The sequence below is a fragment of the Oncorhynchus mykiss genome, chromosome 17 (genome assembly GCF_013265735.2).
Source record: "Oncorhynchus mykiss isolate Arlee chromosome 17, USDA_OmykA_1.1, whole genome shotgun sequence".
NCBI lineage: Eukaryota > Metazoa > Chordata > Actinopteri > Salmoniformes > Salmonidae > Oncorhynchus > Oncorhynchus mykiss.
The window spans coordinates 21,774,634-21,795,373 of NC_048581.1; the positions used below are offsets into that span (position 1 = coordinate 21,774,634).

The window sequence follows — 20,740 nt, forward strand, 5'->3', positions numbered from 1 at the left end:
CTCCAGTATCCCTGCACATTGAATAAGGTACTGGTACTGACCTGTATATACTACCACTCCATTATCCCTGCACATTGAATAAGGTACTGGTACTGACCTGTATATACTACCACTCCAGTATCCCTGCATATTGAATAAGGTACTGGTACTGACCTGTATATACTACCACTCCAGTATCCCTGCACTTTGAATAAGGTACTGGTACTGTCCTGTATATACTACCACTCCAGTATCCCTGCACATTGAATAAGGTACTGGTACTGTCCTGTATATACTACCACTCCAGTATCCCTGCACTTTGAATAAGGTACTGGTACTGACCTGTATATACTACCACTCCAGTATCCCTGCATATTGAATAAGGTACTGGTACTGACCTGTATATACTACCACTCCAGTATCCCTGCACATTGAATAAGGTACTGGTACTGTCCTGTATATACTACCACTCCAGTATCCCTGCACTTTGAATAAGGTACTGACCTGTATGTACTTACATTCTTGTTTCTTTAACTGTCATTGTAGTTCTTGTGTGGTTTTTATTCTTAATTTTATTTTTTATTACATTTTCTATTATTATCTACAGTATATTGTTATCACTGCAATGTTGGGAAAGGGCTCTCAAGGTAAGAATTTCACCGTACTGTTTTAAACCTGTGGTGTCCTGTGCAGGTGGTGAGTAAACATTGAAACGTGAAACTTGAATATGGTGGAGCTGTTTCAATAAACATATCAAGAACCAAACAGACAAATTAGACACATGCAGGAAGATAAGGTTCCGTATGTATCCCAGTTAAATTGTCAACGGTAAAACAACAGTGCCACCAACAACTGAAACAAGGCCAACAAACCAAAGCATTTGCTGGATGAGAAGTACATTGCGTGTTTTAAATGAGTGAATGAAACAATACTTACACCTTCATGGAATTAGGTTTAATTTAACGGGTCCAAGTTGTCACTCAATAAAACTTGGTGCCTTCACTTTATTTGAAGTATTATTTCCCCTTTTCTCTTCTCCGCTCTTCCAATGCCCTGGTCTCCTCTTCCTCTTCCCTCTCTTTTCCTCTCTGTCCCTGCAGTAGTAATGTGATTAGCAGGAGAATGCTGCTGGGCAGTGCGGACCCACTTAAGGACTCTTTATTTGTGAACTGTGAGAGGACTGAGGAGCGTACACATCTCACTCTCTCTTCTCTCTCTCCCTCTTTCTCTCTCCCCCTCTCTTTCTGGGTTCCAGCTGTTTCCAGGCGTACGTGTTCTCTTCATATTCACTTTTCTTTTGAGTCTTCCTGTCATTCCCCCTTCCCCGCCCCTCTGTTTCCCCTTCTCTTTGATGCAGATGGAGGTAAAGAATGATTGTTATCCTATATGAGCTATGACATTATTTCAAGAACCCAAAAGTATAACAGCAAATTCTCCACATTTCTCAAATGATGACGCATTTCATCCAGCTCTGGTTATCGTCCAAGTTCAGTCCAACACATCAACTGACCAAATCCAGGTGAATACCTTCCATACTGTTGACAGTGGATTTGCCCTGCCAGGTAAAAGAATGCAAGAAAGTGATTTAAGGTCGGAGGGGAGTTAGAGATAGATAAGGAGAGGGGGAATGGTATGAAATAGAGTGAACATAATTTTTATTCACTGGTATCCAGATGTTATTTCTGTTCTCTCTCTCTCTCTAAGTCTGTTTTTGTGCAGTGGCTGCTGTGAGGTCAGAGTTGGCTTCCAGCTCTGCCAATGAAAGGGGGATAACAGGGGAAAGAGTTTGTAAAAGAAGGGAATAGAGAGAGAGGGAAGAAGGGAAGAGGTGGAGAGACATAGGCATGTGCAGAGGTGTTGCAATGCTGTGCAGTTCTTCCTTCCACACTGACTGAGGGCTTTAGTTGAGGAGAAGTCAAACGGATGTACATTCACCTGGTTTGCATTAACATAGACAATTTGTCACCTTCCCCGAATTCCATTCTCTCTTTCTCAGATGTTTTCCCCTCTCTCTCTCTTTCATCCGAAGCGCCAGACTCTCATTTAGTGCTCACGTGTGGTTTGAACTTTAACTCTGGGTCTCTCCAACACTGTCTCACAGTGGAGGAAACTTAACACTGCATCTGGGATGGATCTGGTGAGTGATGTAACAAACACAATAATAACATACGTAAATGCTGCCTGTGGTATCACAACAAAACATACACAAGAGTACATACTGTAATAACTTTACTTTTTGGACATTCCCTGTCTGCTCTAAATGCTTCATTCATAATCTGTTTATATTTTTTTTATGTATCTGTTATTTTATAGTCTATGCCTCCTAGATCAGTACAGTATCTTGGTCATTCTATCTCTGATGCTTGGGGATTTTACAAGGCTCACATGAATTAATACTTTGAGGAAGTGGCCAGGGCAAAACAGGAACCCCAGTATTGCAACCTCTCTGAGGCCAAGACTAACAGATATAGACATACACATTCTGGGCAATCTGAACAGGGGAAAGGCTTGAAGCGACACTCATACACGGTTTGGGAAATTCGACGAAATCCTTCCAATACTGATACAGGTATTCCTATCTCAAGTGACCACAAACAAATAGAAACAGAGGGGGAAAAACGAAACCTTTGGTGTCTCTTCAAAATGTACATCTGGATGGTTGAAGTTCTGTGTGTACTGATGTGTTTGGGAAATAATCAGGCTCAAGGTAAGGGTATTTAATTAACAAAACATTTAAATACCAATACCATGATACTGTTAAAAGTCATTTTTTCATGTTAGAAGTTAGAAATGTCATGATAGAAATTCCTGTTATCATTTACAGAATTGTCTTTTCTCATCAACATTGTATATCGATGAATTTCTAGCGGGCTATATCAAAGTATTGCAAATCAATACATAAGTAAGTTGCCTATTTGGTTCTTCGATGTCAGATTGAGCCTTACTCTACATCCCCCTGTGTAATTTAGAAGCCAACCCAGCTATCTCCATGCCGGACAGAATCAGGGTGGCTCTGGCAGGAGAAACGGTCCTTTACAAACCCAAAGTGACCATCCCAATGAATCAGAGCTCCAGCAACTTAGTCTGCTCTGGGCCTCCAGAACAAAAGAACATAAAAGAATGGAGTATTCTCTTTTCTCCTGAAACAAAAACAAGAACATTTAATTGGGAAATAACAGCATATAACAGTTCATACTCAGGAGAGTATAACTGCAAGTATAAAAATGTGGAGATCTTCTGGACCCTTCTGGTGAAAGGTGAGTGTGTGGTAGAAGAAGAAGAAAATGAAGGAATGATAGAAAGATAACAGTTAGTCAGTTAGTGAAACTTCTGTTGTCCACATGTTGAGTAACAGGAATTGTTGATGTGACAGTGAAAACACAATCCCTTTTTAAAAGGGACCTTTTTTGGTACAAATACCGTAGATGTCAGCTGAATGTCAGACGTACGCCACCATCAACAACACGCATGATTGTCGTCATGAAAATAAAAAGCCCTCTAACTCTTTTTTTTCTCACTTGACATTAATCTACTTCCAACCAAAGTGTTCAGCCATTGACTGACACTGGACAAACTCTAATGGTACTATGTTTATTGTCTCTTGTATCTCTGTATCTCTGTATTTGTCTCTGTCTCTCTTTCAGACGAGGGGTACCGGCAGTCTTACTCTGGTTTCAGCCTTTTTATCGTGTTGGGGGCTCTTACCACAGGCCTCCTCATCTTCAGTGTGATCGGCTCCATATACATGTTCAAAAGCCAATGGGTAAGAGATTTGAGAAAGGTGTGGTGGAGGTTCTGATACACTGTATATTTTTGTACCCTTCTGTTGTGGTTGGTATGTTGTCATTTTATCAGTCCGTGTGTGTGTTAACTTGTGATTTCTGGGGTCAATTTATATTGAAGAATGGAAGTACCAGTAGTGGAGTAAGCGGAAGGAATAGAGGGGAGAATGAAGAGGAGGAGGAGAACGGTAACACATCAGTGAATGCAGCTGCCTCTGCTCCAGTTTACGCTGTAAGCATGTCTCTCTATCTCCATTGACTTGCTGTAACTATATCACATTGATTTTACGAGTTGAACCACAACAAAAAAATGACCTTGACACATGTCAAAGCTGTGTGTGGGTCATCAAAATAATATCATCAACAAAGATCCACTGTTTTGATTAACTTCCACATCCACTGTAGGCCCTATGTGATCTACAAGAATGAATGTGTCTCACCCGGAACTCCCTCCTCTCTCAGAGTCTAGAGTCTCGGCCAGCATCTGTCTATGAGGTCTTGACCCCAGGAGCACCAGCAGCAGCAGTAAACCGTGAATCTGTCCAGAGGAAAGGAAAAGTAAAGAGAAAGTCAAAGGAATCGGTCAGTGTGAACATACACTAACCAGGAAATATAAATCACTAAAGCCTTGGTTTTGTCATTCCAGATATATTATATTTAATTGTATTCTATTTTTCTACTATATTCTATTCCCCAAAATAGATATGAGTAGACCTATATCTACCAATAATGTTGATAAAGAGCTGTTCGAGTTAATGGGGATGCTACTGTCCTGACCTCTCTCCCACTCTCCTCCTACAGATGGAGAATGCAACGCCGCAAGGGGAAGGAATATTTGAATGCGTCTATGAGAATTTCTGACCTACTGGCATCTGCACTGTGTTTGGGGAAACTATATGCCTATATTTTCCTGCTTTTGCAATCTCTCTTGCTCTTTTACACAGACCTAAAATCACGTATGTATTTTACCCTGCAGCTTCGTGACTTCTGTTGAAAATAAACTGCTGTGTCTCTGGTTGTTATCATCACGGAATGTCTCTGGTTGTTATTTTGTCTAATTAACAGATATCTGCAATATGTCAGATTCATTTTAGCGAGAGATTTTGCAAACTGAACCCGTGTTCTCCAAAGTCCCACCATAATAAGATTGTATCCAATGAGACTATTAGGCTATTTTGAGTAAGAACCAATCGAAACGCGTCTCCCATCTCTACTTCCGGGTTTGGTTTATTTACGTTTTTCATCTATTGTTGACCATGGCAGCGGAGGGGGACTTTCTGATGAGATATCGTGCTGTATCAAATAAATTGAAAAAGTACGATTTATTACCTTATTGTCTTTGTTTTGTGTATCCATTCGAGTGACTATGTGTAATGCATGATCGTCTAATCTTTTGAGTTGCGAGCCAGGATTTCACAGCTAGCTAGCGGTAGCCGGCTACACTTGCTGTCAGTTCCATGGGTCCAACGAAAGCATCAAAAGCGTTTTATTTATTTATGTTGCCATTTTTACCATGTTTTGGCTAAACTCACTAGATAGATAATTAGTTAGCTGTTTCAAATGAATCCTCATCCCTGAATGATAATGATTGTTTAGCTAACGTTCGTTTTCTAGCGTTGTAGCCAATCAGGTACTAGAGCAGTGGTTACTAGGCTAACGGCAACTAGCTAACTAAACATGTCTGACATTCTGTTGTCCCTACTGGCTTAGTTGTAATTTCACTTTGCCCACCTTAGACGTTTTCTTCGGAAACCCAATGTAGCAGAAGCAAGTGAGCAGTTTGGTGAGTAGCTAATGTGTCCTGGAAAAAAATGATGACTAATAACCATGTTGACATATCAACAATTCATTCATATGTTCATGTTTTCAGATGATGACCCCTACTATTAAGTACACCATTTGCACAACTTCTGTTGATTATGTGGCTTGCATCTCACCCAGTGTTTCTGATTGGTTGCAGGCCAGTTGGCTAAAGAGCTGAAGCAGCAAGACTGCCTTCAGTATGCAGCCTTCTGTGACCTTGCAATGGCAAGGTAAGTCTCCATCTCTAACTATTGCCCCCTAATCAGAACATATTGTTTGCCCTTATTAATATCATCCGGACATGGGTAGCATAGAATGATGGATCAATATTGCCCTTTCTCCTCCATTGTAAGTATCCTACAACCAACATTATTTCCTACTACCTATTATAATGTAAATTAGATATCTCACATTACAATATATAATCTATACCAGTTACAGTGCCTTGCGAAAGTATTCGGCCCCCTTGAACTTTGCGACCTTTTGCCACATTTCAGGCTTCAAACATAAAGATATAAAACTGTATTTTTTTGTGAAGAATCAACAACAAGTGGGACACAATCATGAAGTGGAACAACATTTATTGGATATTTCAAACTTTTTTAACAAATCTAAAACTGAAAAATTGGGCGTGCAAAATTATTCAGCCCCTTTACTTTCAGTGCAGCAAACTCTCTCCAGAAGTTCAGTGAGGATCTCTGAATGATCCAATGTTGACCTAAATGACTAATGATGATAAATACAGTCCACCTGTGTGTAATCAAGTCTCCGTATAAATGCACCTGCACTGTGATAGTCTCAGAGGTCCGTTAAAGAGTCCGTTAGAGAGCATCATGAAGAACAAGGAACACAACAGGCAGGTCCGAGATACTGTTGTGAAGAAGTTTAAAGCCGGATTTGGATACAAAAAGATTTCCCAAGCTTTAAACATCCCAAGGAGCACTGTGCAAGCGATAATATTGAAATGGAAGGAGTATCAGACCACTGCAAATCTACCAAGACATGGCCGTCCCTCTAAACTTTCAGCTCATACAAGGAGAAGACTGATCAGAGATGCAGTCAAGAGGCCCATGATCACTCTGGATGAACTGCAGAGATCTACAGCTGAGGTGGGAGACTCTGTCCATAGGACAACAATCAGTCGTATATTGCACAAATCTGGCCTTTATGGAAGAGTGGCAAGAAGAAAGCCATTTCTTAAAGATATCCATAAAAAGTGTTGTTTAAAGTTTGCCACAAGCCACCTGGGAGACACACCAAACATGTGGAAGAAGGTGCTCTGGTCAGATGAAACCAAAATTGAACTTTTTGGCAACAATGCAAAACGTTATGTTTGGTGTAAAAGCAACACAGCTCATCACCCTGAACACACCATCCCCACTGTCAAATATGGTGGTGGCAGCATCATGGTTTGGGCCTGCTTTTCTTCAGCAGGGTCAGGGAAGATGGTTAAAATTGATGGGAAGATGGATGGAGCCAAATACAGGACCATTCTGGAAGAAAACCTGATGGAGTCTGCAAAAGACCTGAGACTGGGACGGAGATTTGTCTTCCACCAAGACAATGATCCAAAACATAAAGCAAAATCTACAATGGAATGGTTAAAAAATAAACATATCCAGGTGTTAGAATGGCCAAGTCAAAGTCCAGACCTGAATCCAATCGAGAATCTGTGGAAAGAACTGAAAACTGTTGTTCACAAATGCTCTCCATCCAACCTCACTGAGCTCGAGCTGTTTTGCAAGGAGGAATGGGGAAAAAATGTCAGTCTCTCGATGTGCAAAACTGATAGAGACATACCCCAAGCGACTTACAGCTGTAATCACAGCAAAAGGTGGCGCTACAAAGTATTAACTTAAGGGGGCTGAATAATTTTGCACGCCCAATTCTTCAGTTTTTGATTTGTTAAAAAACTTTGAAATATCCAATAAATGTCGTTCCACTTCATGATTGTGTCCCACTTGTTGTTGATTCTTCACAAAAAAATACAGTTTTATATCTTTATGTTTGAAGCCTGAAATGTGGCAAAACGTCGCAAAGTTCAAGGGGGGCGAATACTTTTGCAAGGCACTGTATATCCTACCTGAACCCACAGGTGTGAGCAGACTCTTTTCAATGCTCCTGGGGAGGCCCTGGCCCTGACCGATGCTGCCCGGCTCTTCCTGCTCTCTGAGAAGGAGAACAGAGCACTACAAGCCCCAGGCTTCGACGAGCACCTGCAGGCCGCACTCAACTGCTACAGCTTCGCCATCAAGGTAAAAAAAGACTACAAATGTTTGACATAATAGAATAGAGATACACAAACAGGTCATAAGTTAAAGGTCACGAACAGTCCAAATCATGTTTTTCATTAAATTTGATGATATTTGGATAAAACCAGATCAAAGTATGAAACATGACTGTTTGCTTCTACATTGGTAAAGTTTGATCCTAAAGTTACTGGTCTCCTCCCCCATGTCAAACACTTTTATTTCAGGAGGCGGGATTATTAACGCGATAGGGGGACAGCACGTGTGTGACGTCACGTGTTTGCAGAGGGGCATGGTTTATATACAGTAGCTAGATAGCTACTTTACTGGTGCAACATTTGACTGTAGGGTGTCAGCAAATATAATTAAAAGTTTACTTTTCATCTATGGCAAAGATACTTCCATCTGTGCCTGGTGTTAGCTAGTTACTGTCTAGCTTGGTCTTCAGCCAGCATGGAACAATAGGGGGCATTCAAAACTCTGACGCAATTGTCATGTCAACACATCCGTCAGTGCTGCTGTGAACTGCACCACAAGAGACATAGATGTATAAAATAAAAAAACATCATTGATGTAATTTTAATATTGTATTGAGTTGCTTTACGTTTCACCAAATTTGCTTGAGATGATTTAACTGCAACACTGCTCACTGCATCCACGTTTCTTGACAGAGGCGTTTCAAAGAGCTGCCAGTCGAGGTGTTTCAAAGAGCTGCCAGTCAAGGCGAGCTCATGACTATAAGCTTCCCTATTAAACCAGATGGAACTGACGGACATGAAGTGAGACAAAAGTGAGCGCAGCATTCAGTCTAGTTTAACCAGGCTTGGTGAACAACAGCTGTGAAAGGGAAAATGATCAATCAGAATATCTATTGGTTTGCTAAGGAATTTAAATGATAATCTAATCCTCTTTAGTTTATTGTTGAATCCATCTGAAATAACAGCTACAAAGAGACCAAGCATCTGGAGAATTTCCCATACATACTAACAACCCATTTTCCCTGGCCTCTCCCCTAGATTCCTCTGGAGACAGTAGTATAATGCTGTGTTTTACAAATGTGTTTCAGGTGTACATTGAGATGAACCAGCCTGTCATGGCTGCCAGTCTATCTCTGGAACTTGGCAATGCCCTCAAGGTAATGGACCAAACTGATCACAAAAGATAGATTGGCAACCATTCCTCTTCTATGTCAGTCTGTGTAGTGAATTAAGATCATATGATCATCCCTCTCATCCTTCTCTCTCTCTCTCTTTCTCTTTTTTTCTCTGTTTCTCTGTCTGCTGTTCTCTCCCCCTCCCTCTCTCCCTTTCTCTCCCTCTTCCTCTCTCTTCTCATCTTCGTCTATAGGAAATGAACAGACCAGGTGAGGCCATAGTTCACTACCAGAGAGCAGCAGAACTCCAGACACAGCAGCCCATTGAGTCTCTGCTGTCTATGGGAGAGATGGCCACCTGCAAAATACTCACCCGTGAGTACAGTGGTGGGATCGGTGGGGGTTTATGGGTCTGGACCATAGGTGAAGATTTGCGTTATTCTTTGTTTTCAACTCCGTATTGATCTCCGAGCCAGGAAACTGGGTTATGGTATGGGGATTACCTGCATGTGGTCCATATGTCAGTTGAAGCGTATCCATATGTTGGGGACTAGAGTATACCAGAGTTGGGTTCAAGACCATGTCAATTCCAATAAGTTGCTTTGGACATGGATTTTCTCCAGTGGAGTGCAATTCAATTTCTGAATTTACTGAAATTGATATTGACCTGACCCCAACTCTGGTGTGTGTTTTTGTGTGTTTCTAATCCTAATAACAACATCATGATCCTCTAATAGACATTGTCTGTTCTCTGTGTGTCAGGTGACTATGACGGCGCGCTGTCCGTGCTGACAGAGATACAGCTGATGTGTCAGGAGAGGGGACTGCAACTGCCCGGCACCAGCACCCCCGTTGGTGAAGACATAATGGACTGGCCCAACACTTGTGGCTAACTCATAATTTCCTGTGTTAAAGCAGGAAGTTCATTAACTATTCTGAAACTGATTACAGTATGCTTTTCGTCTGCTCATTGTCTTCTTAGGTGCATTTCTGGACATTGTGGCCAAGTGTGAGATTTCTAGAGTACTTTTGCTGATGCTGCTTGAGGTAAGCACAGCATCGCGAAGATTGTTGTGCTTTCTTATACCATTACATTTCACTTCACTTGTATTCAATTCCTTCCTACAAACACTTACAGATGATTTATCACTGCTAAATTGCGTTATCTCTCCGAAAGCTGAGAACGAATGTCAATGCCTTTTGCAGCCTCCTCCCCAGAAGTTGTTGCCAGAGCATGCCCAGACCCTGGAGAGATACGCCTGGGAGTCGTTTGACCCTCATAGTCAGGGTAACTACACTACAGCCATTATTCTAACGTGACTGACCTTAAAACACTCATACACACAACACTAGCAAGGTTGGGATGGGAGAACAAAGTTCATAATTATATATTGTTAAACCTATATTTCCAACCCTCTCATTGTAGTGACCTTCCTACCTGAGAATGTCTTCCTGCTCCTGCAGTCAGTTGTGGTATGTGGCATATTTCCTTACTAGACTCTATCACACAAAATACCTATGTATTGGCCCTTAATGTACTGGTGAGAAGGTCAAGTGTCTCACATGAGGATTAATATGAGCATAATTGTAGCACTGAGTCAACTTTGAAGCAAGAAACCGTCGTTGCTACATCTTATGAATGAATGGTATTCTTGAAGAATATAACTTTGTAAATGCCTCATGAGCTTAGTTCAACTGTCGTACCCCATCAGAACCCAAAATATAAGCTTGTTTTACTCCAATGTTTGTAAACAATGCAAATGTAAACAAAAACTGTACAGCCTAACAACATGATTAAAACTATAATGTTGATATCATGGATGGTCAAGCCCTTGCATCCATAGCTCTGTATGTGAATTAGAGTGGTTATGTTTCTCCAGGCCCACATCCCTCAGCATTTTACAAAAACAAAGGCAGGGTGATGCTTTGTTATTGTTTAGATTTCAGGATTCTAGCTTTATGCTGATCTGTATTGGTGGTTATGCTGGGCTTTCAAAGTCTTAAGTCTATATCAGTCTATCATTGTGTTGTTGCAGATGGCCTGCCAGGAAAAAGACACAGAGTCCCTCAAGTCTCTTCAACCTGAACTCTGGTAAGCAACAATAAAAAATAAAATCTCAGTCATGTGGTAGCTATTTAGCTGCAATACCCATTTCAATTGAGTTTTTCTCCTTATGATTTTCTCATTGATATCTTGTCTCTAAATTAAGAACATTTCCGTAGAAAATGGACAGTAAATTATTCTTCTTCATGCCTCAGGCCTCTTCTCTCAGCAGAGCAGAACCACCTCCTTCACCTGGTGGTGCAAGAGCGGATCACCCCCTCTGGACAGGGGATTTAGTACAGTCCAGATCAACTCACTACACCCCCTCGGAATGACACATAATGGAACATTCCTGTCTCTGTCTTGGTCTGTTGTAGGGCCTTTTGAATAATGTGGGGTTGTCTTTTCTTTAAAAAAAAATGTGGGAACCGGACCAAGCATGTCATTGGACATACTGTACATCTTACTGCATCCCGTTATGCCTATTAGTGGTCGCAGGATTGCTCTCGTGGTGGAGTCTTGCATCAAATAGTTATTTATTGGATATATGTTGAATAGATGAAATATGAATGAAAAATATGCTTTTTTTTCTAGCGTTTTTATTTTTGTTAATAAATTGTATAGTCTGAACAAACATGGCTTAAATTCCAATGTAATTACAAAACAGAATCCCTCTACTGCATTATAATAAATGGTGATATTACATACACCGCATTGACCTCTGTTCCTGGTTGACCTTTTTCACTTGTACAAATTAAAATGTACTTTGATATAGCAGCCAACCAAAACTCAGAATCACACACATGATTAAAATGTACTTTGATATAGCAGCCAACCAAAACTCAGAATCACACACATGATTAAAATGTACTTTGATATAGAAGCCAACCAAAACTCAGAATCACACACGATTAAAATGCACTTAGAATACACGTTACGACAATTACACAACAAACGGTTACAATGTATTTAGATTTTAAAAAACAATTACAATTGGTTATAAAATACTTCAGTTATAAAAAATAAAAATTCAATTTCCTTTTAAAACATGTACTGGAAATGAAGCTTGTTTGCTGATTGTTCAAGTACTGCAACAGCTATGTAGCATACCTTGAAATATACAGTACTATATCAATTACACATTAAAAATCTCCCATTTGAACAGGCATGCAGTAGTCTGCATAGAAATTGATTGTGCATACAATTCTTTGGGGTCCGCTCTCCCCCCTTCTGTACCACCTTCCTCCTCACAAGAAAAATCGAAATACTGGGACTGTTAATAAACTAAATAAGACCCCTACCCTCCCTCCATCCCTTTCCAACACAATGCAAAAACGTAATAAAAACTATCCTTCCTTACAATCCTCCTCTCCTCCCCTTCATCCCTTGTTCCTCTACTCGCTCTTCTTGCGCAGGACCACGTAGATGATGCCCAGTATGAAGGTGAGAACGAAGGAGATCCATGCCAGGATGAAAGAGTGTCCGAACCAGCCCTGGTCCTGCTTGTGGAAGATGTCCGTGTAGATGGACGCAGCAATCATTACACACAGACCTAGATGGAGACGAGGGGAGATTTAAAAACACCTGTTAGGTTAATAACAGTTATGTGCTGTACTGGAGACATCACCTCAAAGTCACTCATAGGGCTGTAGACAACTGCTGATGAGACCATTTCAACCTGAACTTAAAAATAACAGTTCTAGTTATAGCAATAAACAATAGGGTTTTTCAACCATGCTCATGGGGACCCACCCACAGGGTGTGCATTCAAAGACTGGATGATTAGTTATCAGTTTGCATCAGTTATTAGTTCTGTTTGCTAGTGCTGGACTACAACAGAACATATACACTGTGTTTATATCAATGTCATTACATAGATTATACAGTATAAAGATGCAGATACAGGGACCCAAGCTACTTACAGGAGATGAGCATCAAGGCTCCAGAGAAGGTGAACCTCTGACCCTTGGACAAGGTGAAGAGTTGAGCCACGAACACAAACAGGCCCAGAATGGAGAAGATGCAAGCCAGCACTGCTCCGGCCTGCACTACCTGGAGGTATTCTATAGGGGGTTACAGAGAGAACAGGGCTCCATGAGATGGGAAGATGCACAATACTGATCCTGACACTATACTCTTGTCATACAGAACAATGACAGTCATTTATTTTAATTCATAATAATTACAAAATATATATCTTTTTTTTTTGTCCATGAAATGTATGCCTACCAGCAGGGGTAGAAATAAAACCATTCTGGGAACTCACTATAGTAAAATGAACACATCAAAACTAGTTTCACTTTGGAAGCTTAATTCGACCCCTGCCTACCGAGCGAGTATAAGCATACGCACATGTCCACTCTATCTTGTTTTGGTAGAAGCTAATACTGTGTAGCCATAACAAGAGGTGAGCACACAGATGCTGTATCTTAATGTGAGCCAGTTTCAACCTGCAGGAAAATAATCCTGCAGCAACAGGAAATGTGAATGACATTTTTGTAGGGGTTGATACATTTTTCGTTGGGAAAATCAAGTCAGACATTTTGCAGTAGAAATTACAAACTTTCAAAGCCTTTTCAAACCTTGAGTACACTACAAGTTTGTATTTCCTGCTGGGCAGGAGCATTCCTGCAACAACAGGGTCATCAAATTAAGATACGGCATCTGTACTATACCTTCAGCATAGTCTCCTTTGAGGTTGGTGTAGTGCCAAGCTGAGCCTGCCAGTTCCCACCGGCCCCACACATCTGTGGCCACTGAGTCTGTGAGCCACCAGGCCTGCAGAAAACAACACAGGAGAAGAGTAGCAAAGTCATTGAAACAAAACTTACTAACAGCTATATCATCTCATAACAGTGTTGGAACCGTGTTTTCAGTGTTGGATACTTAGGCCCAACGGTGGACATTTTTGTTCTAGCCCCTGTATTTATTATGGTGTCCATAAAGACGTTCTGAAGTTCATATGGAGCAGGGGAACAGATGGAACAGAAGGGGTCACTGAGGTGACATTGGAAGCATGTGAAAGTAAGAAAAAGGAGAGGGGATATTTATTTACTTACATTATCAATGGTTGCAACCAGAAGCAGGATGATGGCGGTAATGTGAAGAACAACGATTCCAGCCAGGACCAACATTGTGACTAACTGAGAAAAGATAAGTGTTGTGGAAAGATATACAGTGAGTAGGCTATGCTGCTTATTAGAAACTGGGTGGTGAAACTGGGAACCCTGAATGCTGATTGGCTGAAAACCGTGTTATATTAGCCCATATACCACGGGTATGACAAAACGTTTATTTTTACTGCTCTAATTATGTTGGTAATCAGTTCATAACGGCAATAAGGCACCTCGGGTGTTTGTGGTATATTGCCAATATACCAAGGCTAAGGGCTGTTTCCAGGCCCTCCGGCGTTGCATTGTGCTTAAGAATAGCCCTTAGCCGTGGTATATTGGCCATGTACCACACCATCATCGGGCCTTATTGGTTAATTATCTTATTGGTGTTTACTTGCTAAATACGAGGCATAACCAGATCTCCCTCAAATATTTGAAAATGCTTGTATTGTGTTTGAATTGGTTTGCCTACAATGGGAATAATAAAATAGACCCAAAAGTGCAAACTCCCAGATAAATCAAGCACACAAAGTATTTGACGTCTGTTTTTGATCCAGGTCTGGGATAGAAGAGCGCTCTACCTAAATGGTCAATTGGACTCGTTTCAAATACGACTCAAATCATTGGATTCGATTGCTCATTCACGTTTAGCCTATAAAGGGAGTTTATAGATTCGTTTATTTGTTATCAATTACAATTAGACCGCTTAGAGGGTAAAGTAATGGTTGTTTCTGTAGGTCTACCATCACAACAACATTGTTTAAAAAGTTACTCAAGTGTATAAAGTTATTAGGCCTAAACGTTTAGACTATTCGTTTAACTGCAGACTAATCATTATTAACCTGAATATATGCATATATTTTTTTTGACTCAATAACGAGTTTCAGTAGAGAAAAATAATAGGCTATTCAACGTGGCCATGTATTTTAACTGGACTACTTGGCTGCACATTACCGTTTGTTATGGATGATATACCCGTTAGTTGCAACGGGCCCCATACACAGGCTATGAGAAAAGAGCGCGAGAATACGACGACAGAAGTGAGTCTGAAACATATGTGTTATACATAAATGAATACAAAATCTTTATTAAAATATGATCTATAATACTATGCAAGAAGTAAACCTATGTTGACGTTTTTTTGCCGCTCGCAAAAGTGAAATCCATGTAATCCTTCCAAAGCGTCCTTATCAACTGAATGTAGTTCCATCATAAATCGTTTAAATACCTCCCCAAAACTATTGTTTTCGCCCACAGAGCCTTCAAAAAAATCGCTAAACAGTACCAACCCTCCACCAATCCCATTGAATAGAAATTGTAAACCGCATTAGGCTGATAAACATTACCTGTGAAGTAGCTTTTACGCACGATAGTTATTTGCAATTCTGAAAAGCTGTAACGTTAGATCCACCCAGCATCGAATTCATAGCCTACACATCACTCTTTTTTTTCTCTTCGGCCCCTTCCCTCCCTTTCCCCTTTCCCAAACTCCACCCATATCCTCAAACTTTTTCGTGTCTTTAAAAAGTCAGGAACTTTAAAAGTCTATGACAAATAGGCAACGTTTCCCTCTGTCAAAACACTGCGTGAAGCTAAGCGATCTTCAAAGGAACTCGTTGAATGAATGGAGTGACAATTACGTCTGTGTACAGAATGTGTGTAGAATAGTCCCAGTTTGTAGTATATTCTTAACTCTAAAAGGAACCAAACAAACATGTTGCGCTCCACTCTAGCCCCCCCCCCACCCCCGCCCTTAAAGCTATATGTAGGCTACACCTCTCCCTTTTACAATGAGCTCTCAACACATGAGACATATGAATATATGAATAGCTCACATTCCTATAAGTAAACAACAACACATATGTACGCAGAATCAACCCAAAATATGAGTAGAATAGCAACAGCCATTACCTAGTCGTGTTTTGGGTAATGATATACTGCACACATAATTTCCATAGCAATGTTTCCCCCCCACATAGTTTATGGATGTCATTTTGTACTTTAGCCTATAGGCCGACTTTTTTACCCTCAATATTTCAAGGTATTAACAAATTCTTTCTACTGTATGTCTCTTTTTCTTCCATGATGAAATCCAACCAGATTTTTGTTTTGTCTGAGTTAATTAACCGCACATGTGAGAAGCGCTCTACATTTGCATAATCAGTTTGGAATTACAGCTGTCAGGTCTAATATACAGATTTGCCGTTATAATCGAATTTCGCATGTAGAGTTTCACATTCTGAGGTCAAATTGGTGGTTCCACTTTTCCTAGATGGGATTTTTCACCTCAAAGCTGTCCTTTTGCACAGTAGGTAGCTCTACTTTGGACATGTCTTGGGGAACATTGTGTTGTCAATTACAGGATGCTCATTGGGTACCATGGTGATGTCCAACAGCAATATCAGCCTGACCATGACACCTTCTCAAGTAAGTAAATATATAGGTGTATTTCTAGTCTTAGGCTACAAAATAATACAAGTATGTCCTTATCTTACACATGAAAATGTGTCTGTTCTAATGTAACCCTATGTCCTGAAGATATTGCCTCAGTTAAACAGCAGATCTACTCTCCAGTCCCTGGGCTCGAACCCCAGCAGGGACATCATAGACATGCCATACAGCGGTGGACCCCACTGTCCATTGTGGGAACGACATCCTGATGTTCACATTCCAGAAACAGGACACTCCAAACTTCTTAATTGACAGATGTATGTAAATCCATATATTGTAACACTAGCAGGCCTTGTGGAAGTCATGCTACAGTAGGCCTTGTGGAAGTCATACTGCAGTAGGCCTTGTGGAAGTCGTACAGCAGTAGGCCTTGTGGAAGTCATACTGCAGTAGGCCTTGTGGAAGTCATGCTGCAGTAGGCCCTGTGGAAGTCATACTGCAGTAGGCCTTGTGGAAGTCATACTGCAGTAGACCTTGTGGAAGTCATGCTGCAGTAGACCTTGTGGAAGTCATACTGCAGTAGGCCTTGTGGAAGTCATACTGCAGTAGGCCCTGTGGAAGTCATATATTGTAACACTAGCAGGCCTTGTGGAAGTCATGCTGCAGTAGGCCCTGTGTTGGTCATACTGCAGTCGGCCTTGTGGAAGTCATACTCTAGTAGGCCTTGTGGAAGTCATACTGTAGTAGGCCTTGTGGAAGTCATACTGCAGTAGGCCCTGTGGAAGTCCTATATTGTAACACTAGCAGGCCTTGTGGAAGTCATACTGCAGTAGGCCCTGTGGAAGTCATACTGCAGTCGGCCTTGTGGAAGTCATACTGTAGTAGGCCTTGTGGAAGTCATACTGCAGTAGGCCTTGTGGATGTCATACTGCAGTAGGTCCTGTGGAAGCCATATATTGTAACACTAGCAGGCCTTGTGGAAGTCATGCTGCAGTAGGCCCTGTGGAAGTCATACTGCAGTCGGCCTTGTGGAAGTCATAATGTAGTAGGCCTTGTGGAAGTCATACTGCAGTAGGCCTTGTGGAAGTCATACTGCAGTAGGCCTTGTGGAAGTCATGCTGCAGTAGACCTTGTGGAAGTCATGCTGTAGTAGGCCTTGTGGAAGTGCCATTTAGGACTAGCTCTAAATTAGCTATCAGGTGGTCTGAGCACTTACATAATGTCCAGACAGTAGTATTTGACTTAATCAATTCTCTCACTACCAGTCAGTGAATGATGCTGCTTCTTATTACCGTCATTACTTCTAATTTCCTAGTGGACGTCCCTGCCTCTCCTCTGGCCCGGTCCCCAGTCAGCCTCTCCGCTGGCCCTGTCCCACCTCCTTTCGGGCTAAGGCCTCAAACTGAAGACCTCAGACAGAGGCAGTCCTGATGGTACACTACAATGGATGCTTTGTTCACCAGGAGGTATTCACTCTCCACTTTCTGTCCTTTCCCATCTGCCCCTCTCACTTATGAAGACTGCGTGGATTTCTGTTCTAACTGTTCTGTACCAAATGCTGTGTATGTTTGGTCTTGAATCTATTATGGACTACATAATGTGTATGTTTGGTCTTGAATCTGTTTTGGACTACATGCTGTGTATGTTTGGTCTTGAATCTGTTTTGGACTACATGCTGTGTATGTTTGATCTTGAATCTGTTTTGGACTACATGCTGTGTATGTTTGGTCTTGAATCTGTTTTGGACTACATGCTGTGTATGTTTGGTCTTGAATCTATTATGGACTACATTCTGTGCATGTTTGGTCTTGGATCATTCCTTGGCATGTAATGCATCTGAACAATTCAGAATAGTCTTGACTAGTCTCTACTGCTTGGAATTCTATTGATGGATACATTGCGAATCAAGGTGAATGACTTTGCATTTGCATTGCAGGTTTCTAGAATGAGTTTTCCACATTTCTGCTCATAATAACATCCATTCCTTTTGCAGGGGACAGACTACATTGTCACGGCTGTATCACAACCGGCCGTGATTGGGAGTCCCATAGAGTGGCGCACAATGGCCCAGCATCGTCCGGGTTTTGCTGGTGTAGGCCGTCTTTGTAAAAAATAATTTGTTCTTAACTGACTTTCCTAGTTAAATAAAGGTTAAAAAAGTTTTTTTTGCCAGTGTATTGGCATGGATCTCCAGTGAGGGCCTCGCATCCAGTCAGGGTTCCCTCTCCCCAGGCCACATGTCTGGGATCTGAGATGGGTCTGATGATCTATGGAAAGGAGACCGTTTAGTAAATACTATATGCACAGGAATTATGATCTCATGCCATGGTAAATTGATATGATCTATCTTGACTATGACTGCATCCCAATTCTCCACACACATGCATTGGATTGGTGCAAGAAATGGTTTTCAAGGGAGTTTTCACCATTGTTAAATCCATGACAGGGAGTGCATATGCACGATTTTGGAGAAGGGTGGTAGAAGAATCAGGATGCAGCCTAAACCAGTTGAATAGGGGTCACTGAGCAATGTCTTTGACCTCTGACCTTCTCACCCCCCTCAGTAAATGGTGACTGGGTGCCGCTCCTGTATGCTGCGTCCCGGTGCTGGTACCACACTGAAGACACTACTGAGCCTCTGGTGTTTGTAGTTCCCAACACAACTTGTGGGACAACAGTAATGTTAAAGCTATGTATGGAACTGTACACAACTGCCATGCAGTAACAACTGCCATTGATGATACTCACCTAATTATAACTGTTTGCTGTGCATTATGATTAGGGGTAAGTGGGTGAGCTGTTGGTACCTGCAATTCCAGAGTGGATTTTATTACGCTTATTTGGTCAGTTTATTTTAAAATGTATGCCTTATGTAAGGGTCTTGTTTTTCCTCTCCTATAGAATGGCATGTAAACAGTACAGCTCTAATCTAGGGTTAAGGACCTGTCTTTCTCCTGCCTGTTCCAAACCCCTTACCTACAACACCCCCCACTATGAGCCTGATGCATCTCCAGACTCTATGTATTTTTTGCCTCACAAGCCGCAAACCATTTCACACCCATCCATTCCCCAACCCCTCTCACCATCCAACCCCCTCTCCCAGTAGTACAACATCGGAAGTTACCCGGCACCCCAAAAAATACCAGGGTTAAGGCTGTTGTTACCCCTTCCCCTTCCCCTCCCCAACCACTCAAAGCCACCAAGTCCCCAGCTAAGCCCCCGGTTGCTTTCCCTTCATCCACGACAATCCCGAGTTACACATGATACCCAATCCATCCCCCATCAAGCCTGTCCCTTTTAAGCCAGTTCCTTTCCAGTTCTCCCCTGAGTTTTCCCATACCACCTCAGCCTGCTGAGACATCACACAGTCAAAGGGTTGAGCACCAAGAATACTTGCAGGTGGAGCATCAACCTGCGTTTGTGGCTTTGACATATGATCCTACTGTTTCTGTCACTAATCACCCCAGTTCTCCCCAGCAAGAGAAGCCTAACCAACACACCAGACCTGTCACTCAACCACCTACTCTCTCCTCCTCCTCCCTCAGTATCATCAGTCCCTCTACGCATCAACACCTGCAGAGGAAGCATATTGCCCCTGTTCCTCCAACAAGCACACCACAGGATCTAGAGATTCCACAACTCCCCCATATGGAGGCTGTCCAGCACCATAACCAATATTCTAAGTATGTCCCTCCAGCCCCCTTATCCCACCAGAATAGGCCTTCTCCTCCCTCTGGACCTCAACACCATCACCCTAGTTCACCCAGCCACTATTCCTACATGTACCACTACACACACTCTCAGCCTGGTAGTCCCAGTAAGCATACCTCTGGCTCTCATCCTCCTCTCTACCAGCAATACAGTGTCCCTGACCCCACTTTACAGCACTATCAGAAGTATGTAGCACCTCCAGCTTCTTCTAACCCTCCAAACATTCAGTATCACCACCCTCCATACCAATTTCACCAATAACAGCCAAATCCTAGGTTCCATGCCCCAGCTCCTACCCACCTCTTGTCACGACTTCCGCCGAAGTTGGCTCCCCTGCCTGTTTGGGCGGTCGTTGTCACCGGCCTACTAGCCACCACCGATCCCTTTTTCGTTTTCTGTTTGTTTTGTCTTATTAGTTGCACCTGTGTATTTTGTGTTTGCTTGATGGGCTTCCTTATTTATAGCTAGACTACCTGCCCTTGTTTTGTGCGGGATTACTCCTATGTTACGTGTGTATGATTTTTGGTGTTCGTGCTCCGGACCTGGTATCCTGTGTGTTTGGGTTGGTCCACATT

At 41.9% G+C, this 20,740-nt stretch overlaps 2 protein-coding genes and 1 long non-coding RNA gene across 4 annotated transcripts; 2 read left to right on the forward strand and 1 right to left on the reverse strand.

Annotated features, from left to right (window-relative positions):
- The first annotated feature begins 4,223 nt into the window (after nt 1-4,223).
- Nucleotides 4,224-11,664, forward strand: LOC110493462 (40-kDa huntingtin-associated protein). 2 transcript variants are annotated; one of them, XM_021567747.2, is made up of 13 exons: nt 4,224-4,343; nt 4,563-5,076; nt 5,498-5,544; nt 5,722-5,794; nt 7,660-7,819; nt 8,880-8,948; nt 9,161-9,281; nt 9,669-9,761; nt 9,889-9,953; nt 10,113-10,194; nt 10,333-10,379; nt 10,943-10,998; nt 11,166-11,664. In XM_021567747.2, the coding sequence occupies exons 2-13, from the start codon at nt 5,018-5,020 to the stop codon at nt 11,245-11,247; spliced, it is 954 nt and encodes a 317-aa protein (XP_021423422.2). In that variant the 5' UTR covers nt 4,224-4,343; nt 4,563-5,017; the 3' UTR covers nt 11,248-11,664. The 2 variants fall into 2 exon arrangements, with proteins under 2 accessions (XP_021423422.2, XP_021423424.2); XM_021567749.2 differs by lacking the exon at nt 4,224-4,343 and having other exon boundaries at nt 4,965-5,076; nt 5,472-5,544.
- On the reverse strand, nt 11,533-15,562 carry LOC110493463 (epithelial membrane protein 2). Its single transcript, XM_036949375.1, has 5 exons — nt 15,410-15,562; nt 14,010-14,093; nt 13,626-13,728; nt 12,873-13,013; nt 11,533-12,502 (listed from the first exon to the last, which is right to left on the reverse strand). Exons 2-5 carry the CDS (start codon nt 14,082-14,084, stop codon nt 12,345-12,347), a joined length of 477 nt encoding a protein of 158 aa, XP_036805270.1. The 5' UTR covers nt 14,085-14,093; nt 15,410-15,562; the 3' UTR covers nt 11,533-12,344.
- A 670-nt stretch (nt 15,563-16,232) lies between these two features.
- LOC118940089 lies at nt 16,233-18,611 on the forward strand. Its single transcript, XR_005036695.1, has 4 exons — nt 16,233-16,490; nt 16,602-16,771; nt 17,770-17,920; nt 18,448-18,611. It is a non-coding gene; the product is annotated as an uncharacterized LOC118940089 (long non-coding RNA).
- Nucleotides 18,612-20,740: the final 2,129 nt, after the last annotated feature.